The 22,192-nt window shown below is 37.8% G+C and overlaps 1 protein-coding gene across 1 annotated transcript; it reads left to right on the plus strand.

The window, feature by feature from the left end:
* Positions 1-12,353: 12,353 nt before the first annotated feature.
* On the plus strand, positions 12,354-21,373 carry LOC308704142 (ras-specific guanine nucleotide-releasing factor RalGPS1-like; the record flags this gene model as incomplete). Its single annotated transcript, XM_081388252.1, has 8 exons — positions 12,354-12,504; positions 12,874-12,922; positions 13,049-13,129; positions 13,296-13,401; positions 13,844-13,936; positions 15,548-15,653; positions 18,386-18,477; positions 18,564-21,373. 8 exons carry the CDS (start codon positions 12,354-12,356, stop codon positions 18,591-18,593), a joined length of 708 nt encoding a protein of 235 aa, XP_081244378.1. The 3' UTR covers positions 18,594-21,373.
* Positions 21,374-22,192: the final 819 nt, after the last annotated feature.

The raw sequence follows: 22,192 nt of genomic DNA on the forward strand, positions 1-22,192 counted from the left end.
ACACAAACACACATTCCAGCATTGCAATCTTGACATCGCAGCCTGTTCATTATAGCCTTAATAAAATATAATAATAAAATAGTTAACCTAACATATAAAAATTACACTGCTCTAAATAGTCAGTAGTACAATTCGTACATTCACAGTAAGCACCGCTCCACTGTGATGTTTCAAGCACATTTTTGCGCGTGTGAAGAGGATGATTTTTTCTGTCGATATTGGAACACGAGTGAAGAACAAAGCCTATAATAAAGAATAGTTTAGCATCCAAATACATCGCAAATGCTGAAACATTTTGATTCTAATGAGAGGGTTACGTGAGCCCAACAGTGCTTACTTTCGTTTTAATTTTTACATTAAATTTAAAAGATTTGTTGTGGGATATTTTGAGTGTATCATAAAATCAGAATAAGGTAATAAGGTTTCTGTCTTTTATATATATATATATATATATATTAGGGCTGTCAAAGTTAGCGCGTTAATAACGCGTTAACGCAAAATCATATTAACGGCACTAATTTTTTTAACGCGCGATTAACGCAGCGCGTATTTTCTGTTTGACCCGTGGCCCAACCCCTAGTTGGAGAAATGGAGATACACAGTGTTGCCAACTTAGCGACACTGCAGACCCCTTTAGCGATTTTTTTCCCTTCAAAAAAGCGCCCAAACCATATTTAGTTTGTGAGAATCTACCGGTACCGCCGGTCGTATACTGCTCTCCCAGCACGCGCGCACCCCTCTCTCTCTCTCTCTCTCTCTCTCTCTCTCTCTCTCTCTCTCTCTCTCTCTCTCTCTCTCTCTCTCTCTCTCTCGCTCTCGCTCTCGCTCTCTCTCGCGCGCGCGCTGAGAGCTGGTTATGTCTTAATGGGTCGCGTTTCAGTCACTATTTCATATTCATTCCGTTGTTTGACAACAGAAACAGTAAAATATACCAATGAAAACAGTTTTATTGAGAATTTAGCTTCATCAAAATGGGCATAGAGAGAGACACACTAATGTAATAATAAATAATAAATGTACATTTAGCATTTTCAGAAGAGCTGCCCTGTCATGCAAAAATCTCAACATGTTTGTGTTAGTGAATTGCTCAGTGCAAAGAAAGAGAAGTAATGGGAACCTGGTATTTCTTTGTTCTTTCTATATGTGTCTAATAGACATGAACAAGTTCTTTGAAAAACATCTATGACCTTTGAAATATGTCTCGTCTTCATGCTCTATGTTGACTATGGTTTCAATAATAAACATACATTTGCATAAAGCATCCATATTTATCCATGCCCATGTTGATTAGAGTATAACAAACTTGAAAAGTATTAATTTAAGGTACATTTAGAACAAATAAAAAACTTGTGATTAATCGCGAGTTAACTCATGACAATCATGCGATTAATCGCGATTAAATTTTTTAATCGATTGACAGCCCTAATATATATATATATATATATATATATATATATATATATATATATATATATATATATATATATATATATATATATATATATATATATATATATATATATATATATATATATATATATATATATATATATATAAAATATATATATAAATATAGCTGCGAGCAGCGATGAAGGGCCAAAGCCGGTGGCACCGCCACCCCGGTGCCTTTATGTAACTAAAGGCACCAGGGTGGCGGTGCCACCGGCTTGGGCCCGTAATCGCTGCTCGCAGCTATATTTATATATATATTTATTATTATTATTATTCTTCTTCTCCGCATTGAATTGCATTTTTGAGGGCCTAAACATGCGCGAAAACTCACGAAACTTTGCACACGCGTCAGAACTGGCGAAAATTTACATCTGATATAGGTTTCAGAATTGGACGGGGCAAAACGGCTCGATAGCGCCACCTATAAAAGTTCAACGGAGTGCGCCTCCCGCAACGTTCCACGTACGTGCACGAAATTCGGTACATACATGTAATGACCTAATACCTACAAAAAAGTCTCTTGGAGCATAGCCCTAAACCCAACAGGAAGTCAGCCATTTTGAACTTCCTCCCAGATTTTTGTGCAGTTTTTGACATTTTCAGGCCTCATACTTTAACGAACTCCTCCTACAGTTTTAATCTGATCATCTTCAAATTTGGTGAGTGTAATCTTAAGGCCTTTGCGACGTTAAATTGCGAAGATCTTGAGTTTTCGTCGAAGGGCGGGTCCTCGGCGGCCTGACAAATTTTGATGTTTCGCCATGAAACAGGAAGTTGCTGTAACTCAGGCATGGAATGTCCAATCTGCCCCAAACTTCATACGTTTGATAAGAGTTCTGTCCTGAACACATGACCATGCTCATATTCAGTTATAGTCATAGCGCCACCTGCTGGCAACAGGAAGTGACATGTTTAACACTGTTATGGACTCCTAATAACATATAAAAAAGTGCCAGCAAGTGCTAAACATGCTAACAACATACTAGAAGCATGCTAAAACATGCTAGCAAACTCTTAGCTAAGTGCTAAAGCATGCTATTATTGCAATTAAATAGGAATTTGCTGTAACTCAGGCATGGAATGTCCAATCTGCCCCAAACTTCACACTTTTGATAAGCGTTCTGTCCTGAACATATCTACATGAGAATATTCAGTTATAGTAATAGCGCCACCTACTGGTAACAGGAAGTGTCATGTTTAACACGTTGATGCCATTCTAGCAACATGTTAAAAATGCCATTGACTTCTAAACATGCTAGAAACATGTTAAAACATACTAGCAATACTTAGCTAAGTGCTAAAGCATGCTAATTCAATGAAACAGGATGTTGTTGTTACTCAAGAAGGCAATGTCCAATCTGCGCCAAACTTCACACTTTTAATAAACGTTCTGTCCTGAACACATGACCATGCTCATATTCAGTTATAGTCATAGCGCCACCTGCTGGCAACAGGAAGTGACATGTTTAACACTGTTATGGACTCCTAATAACATATAAAAAAGTGCCAGCAAGTGCTAAACATGCTAACAACATACTAGAAGCATGCTAAAACATGCTAGCAAACTCTTAGCTAAGTGCTAAAGCATGCTATTATTGCAATTAAATAGGAATTTGCTGTAACTCAGGCATGGAATGTCCAATCTGCCCCAAACTTCACACTTTTGATAAGCGTTCTGTCCTGAACATATCTACATGAGAATATTCAGTTATAGTAATAGCGCCACCTACTGGTAACAGGAAGTGTCATGTTTAACACGTTGATGCCATTCTAGCAACATGTTAAAAATGCCATTGACTTCTAAACATGCTAGAAACATGTTAAAACATACTAACAATACTTAGCTAAGTGCTAAAGCATGCTAATTCAATGAAACAGGATGTTGTTGTTACTCAAGAAGGCAATGTCCAATCTGCGCCAAACTTCACACTTTTAATAAACGTTCTGTCCTGAACACATGACCATGCTCATATTCAGTTATAGTCATAGCGCCACCTGCTGGCAACAGGAAGTGACATGTTTAACACTGTTATGGACTCCTAATAACATATAAAAAAGTGCCAGCAAGTGCTAAACATGCTAACAACATACTAGAAGCATGCTAAAACATGCTAGCAAACTCTTAGCTAAGTGCTAAAGCATGCTATTATTGCAATTAAATAGGAATTTGCTGTAACTCAGGCATGGAATGTCCAATCTGCCCCAAACTTCACACTTTTGATAAGCGTTCTGTCCTGAACATATCTACATGAGAATATTCAGTTATAGTAATAGCGCCACCTGCTGGCAACAGGAAGTGACGTTTAACACTGTTCTTGACTCCTAATAACATATAAAAAAATGCCAGTAGGTGCTAAACATCCTACCAACATACTATAGACATGCTAAAACATACTAGCAAACACTTAGCTAAGTGCTAAAGAATGATATTACTGCAATTAAATATGAATTTGCTGTAACTCAGGCATGGAATGTCCAATCTGCCCCAAACTTCACACTTTTGATAAGCGTTCTGTCCTGAACACATGACCATGCTTATATTCAGTTACAGTCATAGCGCCACCTGCTGGCAACAGGAAGTGACATGTTTAACACTGTTATGGACTCCTAATAACATATAAAAGAGTGCCAGCAAGTGTTAAACATGCTAACAACATACTAGAAACATGCTAAAACATGCTAGCAAACTCTTAGCCAAGTGCTAAAGCATGCTATTATTGCAATTAAATAGGAATTTGCTGTAACTCAGGCATGGAATGTCCAATCTGCCCCAAACTTCACACTTTTGATAAGAGTCATGGCCTGAACACATCTACATGAGAATGTTCAATTATAGTAATAGCGCCACCAACTGGCAACAGGAAGTGACATGTTTAACACGTTGATGCCGTTCTAGCAACATGTTAAAAATGCCATTGAGTTCTAAACATGCTAGAAACATGTTAAAACATGCTAACAATGCTTAGCTAAGTGCTAAAGCATGCTAATTCAATGAAACATGACTTTGTTGTTACTCAAGAAGGCAATGTCCAATTTGCACCAAACTTCACACGTTTGATAAGAGTTCTGTCCTGAACACACATCCAAGCTCATATTCAGTTATAGTCATAACGCCACCTACTGGCAACAGAAACTGACATGGTTAACACAGTAATGCAGTACTAACCACATAATTATTGTGTACTAAGCATGCTAGAAACACACTAAACATGCTAGCAACACTTAGCTGAGTCATGAAGCATGCTATTATCACCATTATACAAAACATTTTGTAACTGACTTTGACATACTCTTACTATATATACCTCCTTAAATGTACATTTCCCAACCATGCTCTGTCTTCCTAAAGCCACCGAGTGTTGATGGCACGGGTGCGAGGGCCCTTTCATCGCTGCTTGCAGCTTTAATCTGGTTCTTGAACTTGAGCTGTTTTAAAATTGTGCGTCTGGTTAAAAGATCATTAAAATAATGTATTGTTCAAAAGACAACTTTACCCAAAAAGGTCCTATTTATGAAAGCATATTCATTGCACCATAATTAAGTGCCTAAATTTAGACATTTAGACAGTCACTGGGCTCCATGTGAAATTGTCTCTGGCACTTTGAGTCCTTTGACAACACCAAAGGATGCAGGGCCGCCAGAGGAGACTGGGTTTGGTGGAATAGATGGGGACTGCAGGGTAATAGTTGTGTTTGTGGGGAATGACATCATCGTCTGGCAGTCTGTTGGGTTGGAAAACCTCAGCGATCCAGGGTAACAGTCTTAAAACCATTAGCCTAAACTTACAGCATGTCCTGCCATCTGGCACTGCTGTTACAGTGAATTCTATGGAGCTGGCTATAAAGAGGTCATTTGTGTGTGTTCCATTTATGCCTAAAAAGCTTTATTTTATTTTTAATTTTTTCTAAAACACTCATGAACTTTGTAACAATTTTTTGATCTCAAACCCAATGTACCCGGACCAACACAATTTTTTTGTTGTGTCCTATATATATATATATATATATATATATATATATATATATATATATATATATATATATATATATTACGTGTGTGTGTGTGTATGTGTGTGTGTGTGTGTGTGTGTGTATGTGTGTTCACACTTTAGATTAGGTTTCATTTCTCACTATTAACTATTAACTATTAACTACGACTTTCGCCTCAATAAATTCCCCTGTTATATTCAAAATATTTTGAGAAAGGTAATGGGATATGAAGCTCAGTGCAAAAAGGATAATAACACAAATACTAATCTTAACTAGACGAACTAACTTGCACCACACTACATTATTTACAGCTATTATTTGTGTGCTTTGCTTCAAAAACAATAGTCTTTCTGTAAAAATGATCTATATTATCTTATCCCGTATCAGAGCATAATTGTTGAGCTTGAAAATAATGTATAATGAAGACTTTCCAAATGTTTCTGTAGTTTGAACCATGTGGCCAAAAAATTATATTTAGTTGACTATAACCCTGTCACAACCCTTTTATACAGGCTATCATTGAAGATTGAACCTGGGAACAGCTCACCTCGTCTGGTATCCTCCAAAGAAGACCTTGGAGGTAAAAATGTTTATGCCTTCATCCTTTCAGTTTACTCTTCTCAAAAACTCCTCCTGGAAGTGGTTACCTCTAGTCTTTTTTTCCTGAGTTATGATCACCAATGGAAAAATGGAGGATCGTCAGTAATTTAGCTGAAGTATTTCAGCTGTACCTGACAGGAGAGGTGCTGGTATTCTGCAGTATGTCTGGAAATCATTGTTGGTTTGAGGGATTCTGAAGATGTGTGTGTTGGAGGGACAATAAAAGAGTAAGACCCATGTAACTTAGCATTCATGAACCTAGATCAGCCCCACAGACGCTTGTTTAAAAAGAGCGATTTTTCTTCAACTCTCCCATGAGCTTATTCTTTTCTGTCTGGCAGATAACAACCAGCTGCCGTCTGTAGAGTGGCTCTGAAGGAGCCGTCTTTCTGGATCATGGTGGTCTTTGGTAAATTTCAGATAGACCTTTGTAGGTTAAAGTTAAATCTTGACTTAAAATGCGTATGCTTAAGGCTTTTTCTCTTTTCAGCCCTGCAACCATGAAGTTTAAAACCCAATGTGGTATCAAAGACTACATAAACACCCAGAATATAAAAACACAAATTGTGTATAAAAACATGAATGAGTAAAATTGATCTGTGCCTGGGAAAGACACATTTTTATTTATTTTAAAACATATATTTATTATGTTTTTATTACTGTAACTTGTTTAGTTTGTGTAGTAAATAATAAAAATAAATAAAATATAAAAATAGCCCATTAGTGCCCCCCGTTTACCTTAACAGGAATGGCGTTATGTTGTTTAACATCCATTGTGCAAGTATAGTTTTCACTTTCATACCCTTAATCACACAAATTTCACTCATGGAGGAACACAGCAGTACAGAGTAGAAATATGTTTAAAAAACCTTTTTGGTCCTTGTACGTCAAGACAAGGAACTTAAGTTAGTGAAGAGTTTGAATTAGATCATGGTGTATGGTAGTTCCTCTCAAGAGAGGCTGAGCAATTAGGATGTTTCCTATTTTTGACAGATATTTGAGTAGGAAATCAAATTACATTGAGCATTTTATGGTTGTAACAGCTGTGGCAGAACTGGCCCAACTCATGGGGAAATCTACGTTGAGATTGGATATGGAAAGAATATGTTTTGTATCAAGCATTGTCAAAATCAAGATTTTTTTTTTTAATTCAGGGATGTCAGGTTTAATTCATTTGGATTTTCTACATGAACTCACTCGTTCAACTTTTTGTGTTACAGTATATGGCTTGAAATTGTTTCTAAAAGCATGTATGCATTTTAAGAGGAGACGTTTCCAAGTTGCATTTTATACTCCAATGCATTATTTGTGATGATTTATTTAAATTATTTTTATTTAGTTTTATATTATATGTTAATTATTAATTATTAGGAGTGAATTGCAATCGGAAGTGAGTATCCCTATGCCCTACAGAGCCCTTGAAGTGGGGACTTTGGAGGGAGCAGGGAACTTGTGTGTCATAATGAAGCGTTTGGAACGCACTTGTTGAAAGTAGCAGTGAAAGACATTTCCTTAAAGGGATACTTCACCTCTGGGAAGATGAATGTGTATTTAAAATAGGTCATTTAAGTAGAAGAAATGTGAAGAAATTTTTTAATTTGGAGCTTTCTAGACTGAGAAAACCCAGAAAATGTATTTTTGGCTTATGTGGATGAAAGACAACAACTCCCAGAATGCACTTGCTTCACTGCCTTAGGAGGCCACGCCTACCGGTAAGGGAGCGCAGTTGAAAACAAACAACAAGGCTATAGCCTACGTGATGAGTTTGCCAGGGATTTAGAGATCGCCCAAAATGTCCGGGATTCGGCTTTTGCGTTCTACAGTCGCCATTCATTCATTATGTTTACTGTGGCGAGCAGGACGAGGCTGATGGCCCAGGGGGGCAGCGTTTCATATTATGTTGAAGCTTCCCCGGGCGCCGCCATTGGCTATCAGACCATCACCTGCTGTTAGCATCCCATTGACTCCCATTCATTTTGGCGTCACTTTGACAGCAAATAACTTTACATCTGAGGCGTTTGAAGACTCCATTTGTCCATTATTTATTTCTAAAGAAACACGAAAATGTATAAAAGGCTCCATTACCTTGTATCTTACGTTATGGCCCCGTAGAAGCAGTTTTTGTAAAAATAGGCTAACGATTGCGTCATAACCACGCGACTCTCTGTCGCACAGTAGAGAAATTTCCGCATGGACAGGAGGAGAAGCTCGCGCGCAATCGGGGGGACGTGGAGGCAAAATGGCAAAGTAATTAATCAGAATACTTAGCAAAAGTTTCTCTTGCTCTTATCTCATGGACACCTCCTATTCACACTCTCCGTCTCTGCAAGTTTCGGAAGGGAATGATTCAGATTTCGCTTGGCACAGCTAAGGGATGCTCACGTCACATCTACGTCGTCAAGCTCAGTTTGAGTCTGCGCAGTACGCTTGACCATCAGGAAGTTAGTGCTTGTAATTGACTTCACTTTCCTCCGTTGAATCCAATGGGGTCGCTGTGTCCAGTTTATATACTGTCTATGTGACGGCCGTGGGAGAACGGCGTGAGGCCGGTGGCGTCATTACTGAGACGCGCCGGGTCTCGCATCTCTCACGGAGGAGCGGGAATTTTCTTAGCAATGGTAAAACGCACATCAACCGATCACTTGTTTAGCATTCATGTAAACACTACATTCAGATTCACCAATCGGAATGAATTCAGTTAGATTGAAACAAAAGGTGTGCATGTAAACAATGAATGGAGACTGTAGAAAGCAAAAGCTGAATCCCGTACATTTTGAACGATCTCGACGGCCGGACAAGTCCGGGAAAAGGAGGATGGTAACCCCTACTTACTCAGCTTTCACCTACTATTTGGCTTTCTCCACAGAACAAGAGCCTGCTAGCTTAGCTTCCAAAGAAAGACGGCTGATACTGTGTACATTCTGTGAGTGAGATCCAACCCTCTATGGGCGGGCTGAAAACATGCGGAACAGCGCCTGTAGTCTTTAGCCTCTGGCCAGAAAATCCTCCGATGACGCAAAATGACGATTTTTGCGTCATCGGAGGATTTTTTCCAGACAAAAAATACATAAATCTCTTGTCTCAGGGGGATATGAGGGTGGAAAGCATGGTAATTCGAAAATACTACATGTTTTCTACTAATACAAAGCTTAATGCTAAATCCTGAAGTATCCCTTTAATGTTTCCTAATTTCTTTAGCTTCACATGGAACGTTACTACAACAAAGCAAGTCAGCTACAACAAGAATATCTGATTATTGCTGTTAATATGAAACAAATAAATGCAAATACATTTATAATGAAGTTTTTAAAATATGCTTTGTGTGTGCATGTGTGTTCCCGATCAGGGCTGCGTTTCATAAAAGCATCGTTAGCCAACTACGGTCGCAAGTTCCATTGAACTCTATTGGTAATGACAGAACTTGCGACCATAGTTGGCTTTGGGAAACGCACCCCTGCTCTTAACTTTATAAGTTAATCATTAAAAATTAAGCTTAAACACATTTCTTATCTAATACATTTTTTTTAACTTAATATGGAATGCATGGTGAAAATGTGCATAATATATCACAACAAAACAAAACGATTTGAATTATTCTGTTTACACGTTAACTCCAACTCTCCTGCCATATCTAGATTTGAAATGAATCACTAGGACTTGTCACCCTGGGTCACATGAGCAGAAACGATTAAATTACTTCCTTGACGTGACCATCGCATGTTCCCTTCACTAACAGACTGGGCTCTTTGTAAAGGGATTCAGTTGTTCACTTTCACATTTGAACATTGTATTCTTGCTGTTAAATGTGTAAATATTATTTGCTAAATTTCAGAATTCTTGCTGGTATTTCTGTCAGGACCACTATCATCAAAGACGACAATTAGCATACAGTTAGGATTTGCGGTGTGGTTCTGTTCTGGTCAAGAACTCCCTGCGCATTAGAGCAGCAATAAAACCCCCCTTAGGGTAAACAGAACAGAATTAACATGAATGTATTGCAGATATCATTAATGTTAATATTTTAATGTACAACATAATTCGAGAATTTAGTCTGATTCAAGGGGGAATCAGAAGGCCAAATCCTGACTGAAGAGAGGAGGAGCTGGGGATGGAGGAGGGTAATTCGCTCCTGAGAAACGCGATAGCTGCTGATAATACTGAAGGAGCTTATATATGTATACAGTGATAGGCATCGTATTACTATAGGTAGACGTGGATTAGCTGAGAGTCAGCTGAAGCAAGCTTGACTAATGTGACCTGCCAGAACTGACGCTACGCTTGATTATTGTCTATTGCCACTCTTGAGAAGTCTCTGTTGGCCACTATGTTTTCCTGGCCTATATATCTAGTGTTTGAAAGGCCTCTAAAGATGCACTCTCTACTGGCATCACTTAGCTTGTCTCTTCTGATTGTTAGTAGGGAAGAAATCCTGTTTTCATTTAGTAAAGGGTCTTCTTACCCATTATGAGACCTATTAATGTACTATAAAAGACAGTAGGGAATGTCATGATTAACATAATACTCCTAATACTCAAAAGCCATTTATAAAATTGCCACACATCCCCCTCTGGCTTGACTTTACTGTGGAAAAATGCCTGTAAACATGACTGCAGGGAACATTTTCACTGGCTGTCCACTTATTTTTGCTATTTCAAAGTGACATTCTTGTTTACCAGGCCAGTAAAGCTGTGGCTGGTTCGAGAAACTGAGCCGTCCTCTTTGACATGATGCCTAACTTGCAGCAGTGGAACTATGGGACTGTTTTCAAATGTTTTAGTCCTGTTAGCTCTCTGAGAGCCAGAGCTTTTCTAATTATCCACTTGCTTTAATTGGTGCCTAGTAAGCATTTTGTGGTTGTTTGTTTTGAACAGAACAGGAACAGGCTTTACAAATGCAGCTACAATCTAGCGATCTATGTTTCAATGTAGTTTCAGTGTTTTAACAATACAAGAAGATCTTTAAAACCTTTATATGGTGTGTGTGTGTGTGTGTGTGTGTGTGTGTGTGTGTGTGTGTGTGTGTGTGTGTGTGTGTGTGTGTGTGTGTGTGTGTGTGTGTGTGTGTGTGTGTGTGTACGTGCGTGTGTGCGGGAGTGCGTGCATGTGAGGATGCGTTTGTGTGTGTGTGTTCAGGTGTGCCCTACATTATGGGAACAAAATTACCCCACAAGGATGGTAGTGCCAGAAATCTTTGATCTTGTGGGGACATTTTTTGGTCCTCATGAGGAAAACAGCTTATAAATCACACTAAATGATGAAAATGCAGAAGGTTTTCTGTGATGGGTAGGTTTATGGTTAGGGGATAGAATTTACAGTTTGTACAGCATAAAAATTATTATGTCTATGGAAAGTCCCCATAAAACATGAAAACGTGTGTGTGCATGTGTGTGTACAGGACCCTCAGAAGTGTATAACCTCAGTCGGTATAACCGACGACCGACCTGTCCTGATACATCAGTGGTTGCCCACCTCCCAACACCACCCCTGCCCGACACAGAAAGAGCCACAGTCTGGGGAATAAGTAAGTAGCACAGTACATTGTGTGAAAAGTTTACCAATCACAACACAAGGAATAAAGAAAAAAGAAGATAACTTTGCTCCAAAATGGAGATAAAAAGCAGTTGCCTTTAACCTTTACTTTTGCCTTTTTAAAATTTAGCATCGTTTTAAAATGAGTACTTATTACAGGAATATATAATACATAACAGAAATAATGTATTATATTTAAAATTTATATTAAATGCAATTAGCTGAACTGTAGTGTGCTTTTTTACCCACTTATGCACATCTTTATATGTAATTTCACAGTTCTATTTTCTTTGGAAATAGGGTTTAAGTTTACTAATGAATGGTACTGATGAGCATTTATGGTAATATAAATTAAGTTGCATTTTAGTGCTTTTCAAATATGTTAACTTTAAATGTAATATTGAATAACACACTACAGTTAAACCTATAATCAAGTACCTTGCATGTGTTTTAGTATGTTAGTCAACACATCAAAATAAGTGTATTTTTTAAAGAGTGACAAAAGAGTTAAACAATGATTTAAAAGAATTTTAAAGTAAACTTTTATTTTGACATGTTTACAAAGTGCACTTTTTTAACAAGTACTTAAGTGTGTTAAGAAACATAGTCATAAAAGTGTACTCTCTTCAAGTACACTTAAGTGACCATTTATTTCATTAGTATTATATTATTAGCTATCTGCAAGTACACATTCAATACAACTGCACAGCTTTTTCACAAGGGAACACATTTCTTAATCTGACTGCCTCTCTCTGTTTCACTTCACCCGTCTCATCACAGTATGATGTGCCAGTTTGGTGTAGTGGAGAGTAAAAGTACGACATTCCCTGCAAAAGAAAAGGCTCGACACCTACTGGATGACAGCTTCTTAGAGTCTCACAGTCCTGTCAGAAACCACACACATGATTCAGTATTTACCAACGGCATCTCACTGGGTACTGCAGTTTATTCCTATTGTACACATCTCAGTCTTTGTTCCACTAACACAGGATTAGTGCAAGGATTTATGTGTCCTAATTTAGGAGTGTTCCACCATTACCACCATCAAATATTACTGCTGTGTTGGAATTGTGTTTGTCTTTGATTTTTCACCACTAGATGGGAGTGGTGGTCAAGATTTTGTGCAGTGGGTTTTTGCCTTTTGAAAACTTCACATTCAGTTAATTCCTTAAATAGACCTGTCATCTTCATTGTTGATTTTCTTTCTCTTTTTTTTCTGTTACCAACTTTCATGAATTTATTTTAAGAAAAAAGATAATGAGTTTGTTTTTCTTGACATTCATCTTTTCTCTGTCCCTCTGCAGGCAGTAGAGAGAGCTCTTTTAGTGATGAATTATCAAGTACTGTTGAGAGGTAAGGCTAATTACACGTATTACGTAGCAATGTTCAGAATGTCAGCTGTCAGCATGTTTGTTATTTATCTGTGACTATTTTCTTAATACAAATGAAAAACACATCCCTCCTCCTGATCACTTTCAGAGGCCGTATGTACGCAACACTTGGTCCAAACTGGCGAGTCCCAATCTGTAACTCTCCTAGAAGCAGAAGTTATATTTATAGGTAGGAAAACCTTGTAGCTGTTAATTGTGTGTCCATAAGCACACAACTCAGATTCATACTATTGTCTTTTTAAGTACTCAAATAAAACCGGTTTTTCGTGTACAGCTGCCGCCTTTGCAAATGATTTGCATGACTTGTAAAGATGATCCTCTTACTTCCTCATCAGCACCCCAGGGTCTGTATCCAGCTATGAATGCAGTTCTTTGAGCAGCATAACCATTGAAGGACCCCTGCGGAGAAAGACACTGATGAAGGAGGGTAAAAAACCAACTGTAAGTGTGCAGTCAAATTTATCTGTAAAGGTTTTACAGATAACAGATAACATTACCAGGTATTTTTATCCCATATCCCAATGGACTATTTGCACAACTACTTCCGCGTTCTAGTTAGTACTGTACATATCGGGAGTTTCCAGTCAGAGCCTGAAACAGGATCTGAAATTTGAAACTGGTCATTTCAGGCACTTTCAACATAATGTTCAACATCTACATTTACAATAAATTTTGGGGTAGACTATCCTGTCATTTGCCAGATTTAATGTCCAAGAAAACATGACACTTACTGGGTTACATTTTAAGGATGCAGTCAGTGATCATACCTGTCCAGAAAGTTCAATAAATGGTCAATAAAATAGTCATGTCTGTTAGAGTTAATAGAGAAGAGAACTTAATCTGTCTCTTAAGTTGATTTTCACTTTTGTTTTCTTTACGCCAGCTTTCATCCTGGAAGCGCTACTGGATTGTCTTATCTGGCTCCATTCTCATCTATTTTGGTTCTAAAGCTCTAAGAGCAAATGAGCGAAGACATGTAAGTGATTAATTATTCTTTCAATCCAGTGAGAAAACATAGAGTTCAGTTCAATTCAATTCAGTTCAGTTCAGTTCAATTCACATTCATTTGTATAGCGCTTTTGTTTCAGAGCAGCTTAACAGAAAATGCATGCATCTACATTACAATTTAGTTATTAAGAGCTTTGTTTACAGTTGTGGTCTGAATTATTGGCACCCCTGGTAAATATGATCAAAGATGCTGTAAAAATAAATCTGCCTGGTTTATCCTTTTGATCTTTCATTAAAAAAAATCTAGCCTTTCATTGAAGTAAAAAAACTGAAAGTGGGAGGTAAATCACATTATGAAATAAATGCTTTTCTCCAAAACACGCTGGCCATAGTTATTGGCACCCTTTTATTAAATACTTCTTGCAACCTCCTTTTGCTAAGATAACAGCTCTGAGTCTTCTTCTATAATGCCTGATGAGTTTAGAGAACATCTGACAAGAGATCAAAGATCATTTCTCCATACAGAATCTCTCCCAGATCCATGTTGTGCTGCTTCTCCTCAGTTCACCCCACTCATTTTCTATAGGGTTCAGGTCTGGGGACTGGGATGGTTGTGGCAGAAGCTTCATTTTGTGCTCAGTGACACATTTTTGTGTTGATTTTATGTTTGTTTTGGATCGTTGTCCTGATGGAAGATCCAACCACGGCCCATTATAACATTTCTAGATGTTGCTAGAATCCATGATGCCATGTATCTGAACAAGATATCCAGGACCTCCAGCTAAAAAATAGGCCCACAACATTAAAGATTCAGCAATATATTTATAGGCATGGGTTATCCCTGGCTTTTTATCCCTGTTTGCACCAAACCCGTCTGGCAGGTTTGCTGCCAAAAAGCTCTTTCTTTTGTTTCGTCTGACAATAGAAACTGGTCCCGTTTGAAGTTCCAGTCGTGTCTGACAACTGAATATGCTGGAGTTTATTTTTGGAAGAGCGAGGAGGATTTTTCTTGAAACCCTCCCAAACAAAATGTACTGATGTAGAGGTTGTTTATTTATTTTTTAGGCTCTCTGATCCCCAAGACTTAACTAATCTCTGCAATTCTCCATCTTTGATCCTTGGAGAGTCTTTGGCCACTCAAACTTTCCTCCTCACTGTGCATTAAGACAATATAGACACACGTCCTCTTCCAGGCAGATTCATAACATCTTTAGTTGATTGGAATCTTCTTAATGTTTGCCTTGTTGGTGGAAATGGAGATTTTCAATGTTTTAGCTATTTTCTTACAGACACTTTCTATTTTGTGAAGCTCAACAATCTTTTGCTGCACATCAGAACTATATTCTTTGGGTTTACTTAGTGTGATTAATGATTTAGGGAATTTGGCCTTTGTGTTTCCTCATATTTATACTCCTGTGGAGTCACAGCTAAGTCATAGGTAGAAAATTGTATGTTCCCAGTCAGCCTGGTGTGTTAAAAAAATGTAAATATTAATGGGAATATACTTCAGAGATATTTTACTTGTAAAAAAAATTGCATGACTTGTAAATATCGTCTTCAAATTTAAACTTAAATTAAGTTTACACTTAAATTAACTTCTTTGCATAACCTCTTTGTAATTGTGGCTTTTTATCTCAAGTATAAATCCAGGCCATGTAAAAAGATCACGCTGACAGGTTGGATTGTGGTGCTGCCAGAAAACCCTGAACATCCAAATATTTTCCAGCTCACTGATCCTGAAAGAGGTACTTTTTACTCATCTAGTCACTAAAGAACATTTAATACGTGTCACATAAAATAAAATTCTTCAAAAATATAACGTAAGGTTTTTTATTAGTTAACATTAGTTAACTTCTATAGTTAACAAGAATTAAGAATGTATAATACTTCTACAGCATTTATTAATCTTAGTTATACATTATTGAAATTGAATGTTGTATTTGTTAACATTAGTTAATGCACTGTGAACTACATTTACATTTAACATTTTATGCATTTGGCAGACGCTTTTATCCAAAGTCACTTGCACTGCATTTTCAAGGTACATATTTGCATTCTTATCAGTTCTTGCTTTCCCTGTGAATTGAACCCATGACCTTGGCGTTGCAAGTGCCAATGCTCTACTGTTTGAGCTACAGGAAAGAACATGAACAAACTCCAGAACTAACATGAACAAACAATGCACAACTTTACAGTAATAAATGTATTGCTCATTGTAAGTTCATGTTAGTTAATACATTAACTAATGTTAACAAATGAGACCTTATTAAAGTGTTACCGTTTTTTTTTTTTTTGCTTCATACTACATACAAATGTTAGTCAAAATGTGGTTGTGCTTTTGCTCTCTATACTTTTCCATAAAGTTCCATCGATGTTTAGATCTGATGATTGCAGAGTGGTGGAAAGAGTACTGAAAAAATTTACTCAAGTAAAAGTATCATTACAGTCCAAAAAATGTAGCGTGAGTAGAGTAAAAAGTACTTGTCCAAAAAAAAAAACTTTGAGTAAAAAAGTAACTTATTTTAAAGTACTCATGAGTAGTGAGTACTGAGCTGCGGATTCTACCCCTTATAGTAAACACTGTACACTACAATTATTAAGTTTAGAAAACATTGTACATACTGTAATTTACATTATCTTTTGTTGTTTGTCAGAAAGATTGAAGCCATCTGTCATCCATCTTTTTAAAATGCATCAAAACAACATGGAAAGACTTGTACAGAGATGAGACGATGAAAGAGTTATTCTCAGTACACTATCACTCATACAAGAGTTCAGCGGCATCACGCGGTTTAAATAGAGAGATTAAAAAGACCCAATTTCTCTCTCACGACGGTACCAGTTTTAGTCTTTAATAAATAGATAAGAATCACTGATATTATCCGTTTACCTCACCTAATGCACTGAAAAAGGCTAAGATAGTGAGCTAATAACACTGTAATTGCACGACATTAAATATGTTAATGTAAATGCACATTGTTCTAGAAGGGGGCAGGACAGAAGCATCCTTGTTCAGCACTGAGGTGAACTGGATGCCCCTGAACTTGGGATGCCAGGAGAACTAAATCGCAAAGCCGAGTCTGATGGTCTGAATGAGCCAGCCAGACTGTCTGGGAAGCACTAGCCAGGCCTCCAGAGGTCATACAAGCGGGGTCAGAGGGACCACAGATGTACCTGCAGTGGGGAAGCAAGGTACCGCACATGGGCCCAACCCGCAAGGCAGAGTGTCCCGGAGTGGTGTCTGAGTGTGCAGTGCAACCCTGTCCTGGCTCCATGGTTTGGCTGTGCGTTAGAAGACATCTCATCCTCGAACTGCATACTGTTGCCAGCTGGCGATAGAAAGGGAAATGAGAGTGGCAAGGCATAACGTTGCACACTGCCGTCCGCACCCTCTTGGGACCCAGAGGTAGAGGAAACTGCTCTTTTTTGAGAATTTAGGAAAAAAATAAATTAAACTCAACAAAAGATTCTTCACCAGGAGTGGTAACCATCTCCCGAGGAGCTGTTCCCTCCATTACTAGGTCACCCATCTCAGGAGCGCCACTTTGCCTGACGCTTGGAGGATCTGGCAGGGGCTGTGCCGCTATCCTGCGGCCGTCACCATGAGGCTGCTGATGTGGTCGTGTGGGAGCGGAGGTGGAAGCCGCTAGGGCACCCTCGGCAACGAGCAGGAGGGGGAGGTGCAGCCAATGGCGGGGGGGAGACAGCAGCTGGCTGCCGGGGCAGGATGTGCTTAATGGTCTCCGTCTGCATCTGTCCAGCCTAGAACTGCTGAGCAAAGTTCTCGACCGCGCCGCCAAAGAGGCCAGCCTGGGAGATCGGGGAGTAGAGAAATTGATATTTGTCATTCTTCCTCATATTTGCCAGGTTCAGCCATAGATGGCGTTCCTAGACCACAAGTGTGGACAGTCTGTCTGCACAGGGAACCGTGCAGTGAGGGGCGAGGTCCGTCACTGTGCGCAGTACCTGACCCGGAGTCAGAACTACCCTCGTACAGCTCTTTGAGTGCCTTGGCCTGGTAGACTTGCAGGAGGGCCATGGCTTGCAGGGTGGAGGCGACATGTCCAGCGGCTATGAAGGCCTTGGCCAGAAGCATAGACGAGAATTTACAGGCTTTGGATGGGAGACGCGGATAACCCGTCAGGCTGCAGCACTTTGTGGACACAATTGCATCACAACCGCGCGTTCCACCGGGGGGATCTCCACGTGCCCCTTGGCTGCTCCACTTTATGATATGTCAGTGCAAGTTGCTTTCAGTTAAAACAGCTCAAACATGCATTTTAGTCTGGGGAGGAAACTTGCACAGCAATCACACACAGAATATATACAAAAGTGATGAATTATCTTCCAGTCATTGCTACAATAAAATGTATTCAAGAAATGGCTTTTTGGCTCTATAAATGGCAGATTTGCATTGTCTCACAACTTCATTTGAATAAACTCATGCAAGTTCATTTGTTTTATTCTGTGGTATCAGGTAATGTTTACAAGTTCCAGACTGGATCACGTTTCTCTGCGATTATCTGGCACAGACATCTAGCTGAGGCTTGCAGGAGTACAAGACCGCAGGTAAGCGTGTTCTCGTATTTAAAAAAAAAAAAAAAAAGTTGTGTAATTAACAAGCAATTCAAGGAATATCACATTGTTTTCCACAGATACCAGCAAACCTCATGTCCTTTGAATAGCTGCTTTTTGGAAAGTGGGAAACAAATGAGAGGAACAAACCTAATGGAGAAAGACATTAGAGTAGAAGAGTTTGTGCAAAGGTGATGTTCATGTTAAGACTGAAAGGCCTAACATATTTGGAAATGTGGCAGCTGTATCTGGTGAAAAAGTCCAAAATTCATTCAAACATTGTAGACACGGCTGTATCGAGAGGATGGTCTTGTCTTGAGTTTAGCTGTACCGCTTTACATTAAGGTTTGGTAACACTTTATTTTACAGTGTCCTTGTAAACGTTACATGTAATTACTATAGTAATAACTTTAAATGATGCAGAATTATATGCAACTAACCCTAAACCAAACCCAAATTCTATCCCTAACCCTATAGTAAGTACATTTAGTTAATTAATATTACTCAGTAATTAAATGTATATTTTCACTGAAACAATGACACCTTAAAATAAAGTGTAACCTAAGTTTCAATTTGTTAACATCAGTTAATGCATTAGGTTTCATGAACTAACAATAAACAACCATTTTTATAGCATGTATTCATCTAGGTTATTGTTTGTTTCTAAATATACTTTTCATTGTTAATTCATGTTTGTTCATATATTTTTTTTTATACAGTATATATAAGTGCTGTTAACAAATTGAAACCTTATTGTTAGTTTTACCTGTCAAACCTAAGGTACATGTGAAATGTTGTAAATGACATGTATAAAATAACTTTGTCTAATAGTTATATAATGTCTTCATGTGATTAAGTGCCAAAATTATGACCTTTGTATTGTTAAATCTCCTAGAATTATGTTCCATTTATGTTAGATGATAGAGCAAAAGTGAAATCCCTGGACAATGAGCAAAGGCACATAACTTGTCTACTACATACATCAAATATTAATGACAGAAGAGGAAATAAAAAAAATAGATGCACTGTAGAGACATCACAGTTGTCTCGTTTTCCTGTAGGTAAAATAAAGATATGTTTAAAGTGCCCCTATTATGCTATTTTAAAGGTTTCTTATTTTGTTTTGGACGTCTCCTGGATTAAGGTTTACAAACATGCATCAAAGGTCAAAAAACACTTTAACTTTCTCATAGTATACATTGCACATCACCTTATTTCTTAAAGAATCTAAAAAAAAGATTTATTCGAAGATTCCTTCTCACTAACTCCTCCTTTCAACAAGCCTACATTGCTCTGATTGGTCAGACATCCCAGTCTGTTCTGATTGGTGTACCACTTACAGCACAAGTCGGAAATTAAATGCCTATTATCATATCTGAATATCAGCTCCGGAGGCTTCCTCTGCGTTATGCATTATGCAAAATTGTTTCATTGTTACATAGGTATGTAGCAGGAAGTGAGACTGGAATTGCTGAAGACTTGTTTCAGCAGTTCAGAATCATTTCTTTTAGGAGACAATAACTTTATTTGTCATGCACTTTGATCTTTAAAACTTTGCAGACCTTTTACATTAACAAACAGCTATATTACACACTACATGAAAGGTAATATTTGAAAAATAATAGGGGCACTTTAATATTTACGAGTACATTATTTGAAACAATGAATTGACCTTTGTTACATAAAGGGAATTGTAACACAATGTAATTTAAGTGGCAAATGTGGATCAATAAATGTAATGTCACACGGGTATCATTAAATAAGTGCCAGTGTTAACTTGGTGTAGTTTAACTCAAGGTTCTGTAGCAGATTTACCTATGGAGAAAAAAATTAGTGATGTCTTGACATCATAAAGTGGGCGGGACCCAGAAACTATATAGGTACTGTATGGATGCTGTTTAGGTTTTATAGACATTATGTTGTAAAATAAAGTCCCGGGAGACTGAAGGGAAGCAACTGTTCTGGTCAGAGCAGATGATGGGTTGAATGGTGGATAATGTATTCTTTAGGGAAACAACAATGATGTTTTGAGTGGTTGTTCAGTATTCACATTATGTAAAACTTCAGTGTATTATAATTTTTGGTTATTTCTTTCTTTCTTTAAATGGAATACATCAAAAGGCGTGTATAAATTGTAAAGTTCTTTGCAAAGTCTAGTATTTTGCACAGTCACAAATTTTTATAAGGCACAGGAATGAGACTTATTCCTCCTTAAATGTGATATTAAGGCACTGAATATAAAGTGTAGAATGCTTTGTATATTGCAAATTGCAAAAGAAGATTATAATTTGTTTGATATCCTGTAAGATTTCTGAAACATGCATGGATGGTTTGGACTAACTTGGACTAACAGGTTTTTGTGTCACTTCGGTATCAGTATACGTTGAGGCATGACATCTACATGACATGACAACTAAAAAAACAGTAAATCACTTATCTTGAAAAAGTTGAATCAGGCTTTAAATATTTAAACAGTACCATTGGCTAACCACAAGAGCCAAAACAACTACAACATATGATAAAGACAATAGATGGAATGCTGCTTTCACAGGTTTTGCATCACGCAAGCAACCATTTCAGCTGTGACTGACTGAACTATGTTAGATAGCGCATCTGCACTGATGTTGTCAACAAGTATTACTCAGTGGTTGCTACCTCCTCTTTGTTTTTGGAATTATGGTTACCTTACCATCTGAAAGTTCACATATATTTCTGTATCTTTATGTCCTCTGCTCATGGAGGAGTTTGGATGTTTGACTGTTCTGCTCAGTTCTCACAATATGATGTCACTGAATCTTTGTATGGTCTATAATCTGAACCTATAGACCTTTTATTAACTCGATACTTTTTGTGTTTGGTGTTTTGTCTTTATGGAAATATATGCTTAATGAAAAAAAAATAATGGTTTGACTTATTTCACACTTGCATGCCAAAATCCCTATTATCTTTATCATTGTGATATGGTCTACAGAATCCTAGTAAGTGTGGGAGCTTTTATTTCACATTTAAATGTTACGTATTGCATTTCAGCTGTGATGTTATGGGGACTGTGTTTCCTGAATATTTAGAGCTACAAACAACTTGTGACTTGTCTGTGACTTTGACATGTATATTTGTTTTACTTTCTGTATGTGTTATTTGTTTGTCATATATTTTTTAATTTACCCTGTGGTTCTCATTAATTCTCATTTCAGGGTGGAGAATAATGTGGTCATTGGTGGACATTGTTGTAAAAATGTGTCTTTTTTTAGTCTTTAATTTTGTTGTTTATTATTGCATGCAAAAACCCTGCCATTTAGAAATCAGAATGAAATTACATTTACCTTTTTCACTTCAGTGTGAGATCATCAAGCCCATCAAGGTTCAAGAGTCTCAAGCAGGATTCTTCATTTTACCCTTATATTTAACTGTTGTATTTAAATCCATTCAACAGAATTCTGCTGATTTCCCCCAATATTAACTCAGTCTAGAAAAATGCTATTTATCTGCCCAAGAAGAAAATATTGTTCTTACCCAGTTTTCAGTCAGACTCTGCTCACAGTCAGACCCCCGGCTTCCTGCAGATCCCTACACTCTTAAAAATAAAGGCATCTGTGGTTCCATAAAGAAACTTTAACATCTATGAAAACGTACTCGGTTACTAATGTAACCTCGGTTCTCTCTAGAAGAGGGAACGAGTATTGCGCAAGGTTAGCTTACGCATCGGGAA

This window comes from Scardinius erythrophthalmus (assembly GCF_964197995.2).
Source record: "Scardinius erythrophthalmus genome assembly, chromosome: 16".
NCBI lineage: Eukaryota > Metazoa > Chordata > Actinopteri > Cypriniformes > Leuciscidae > Scardinius > Scardinius erythrophthalmus.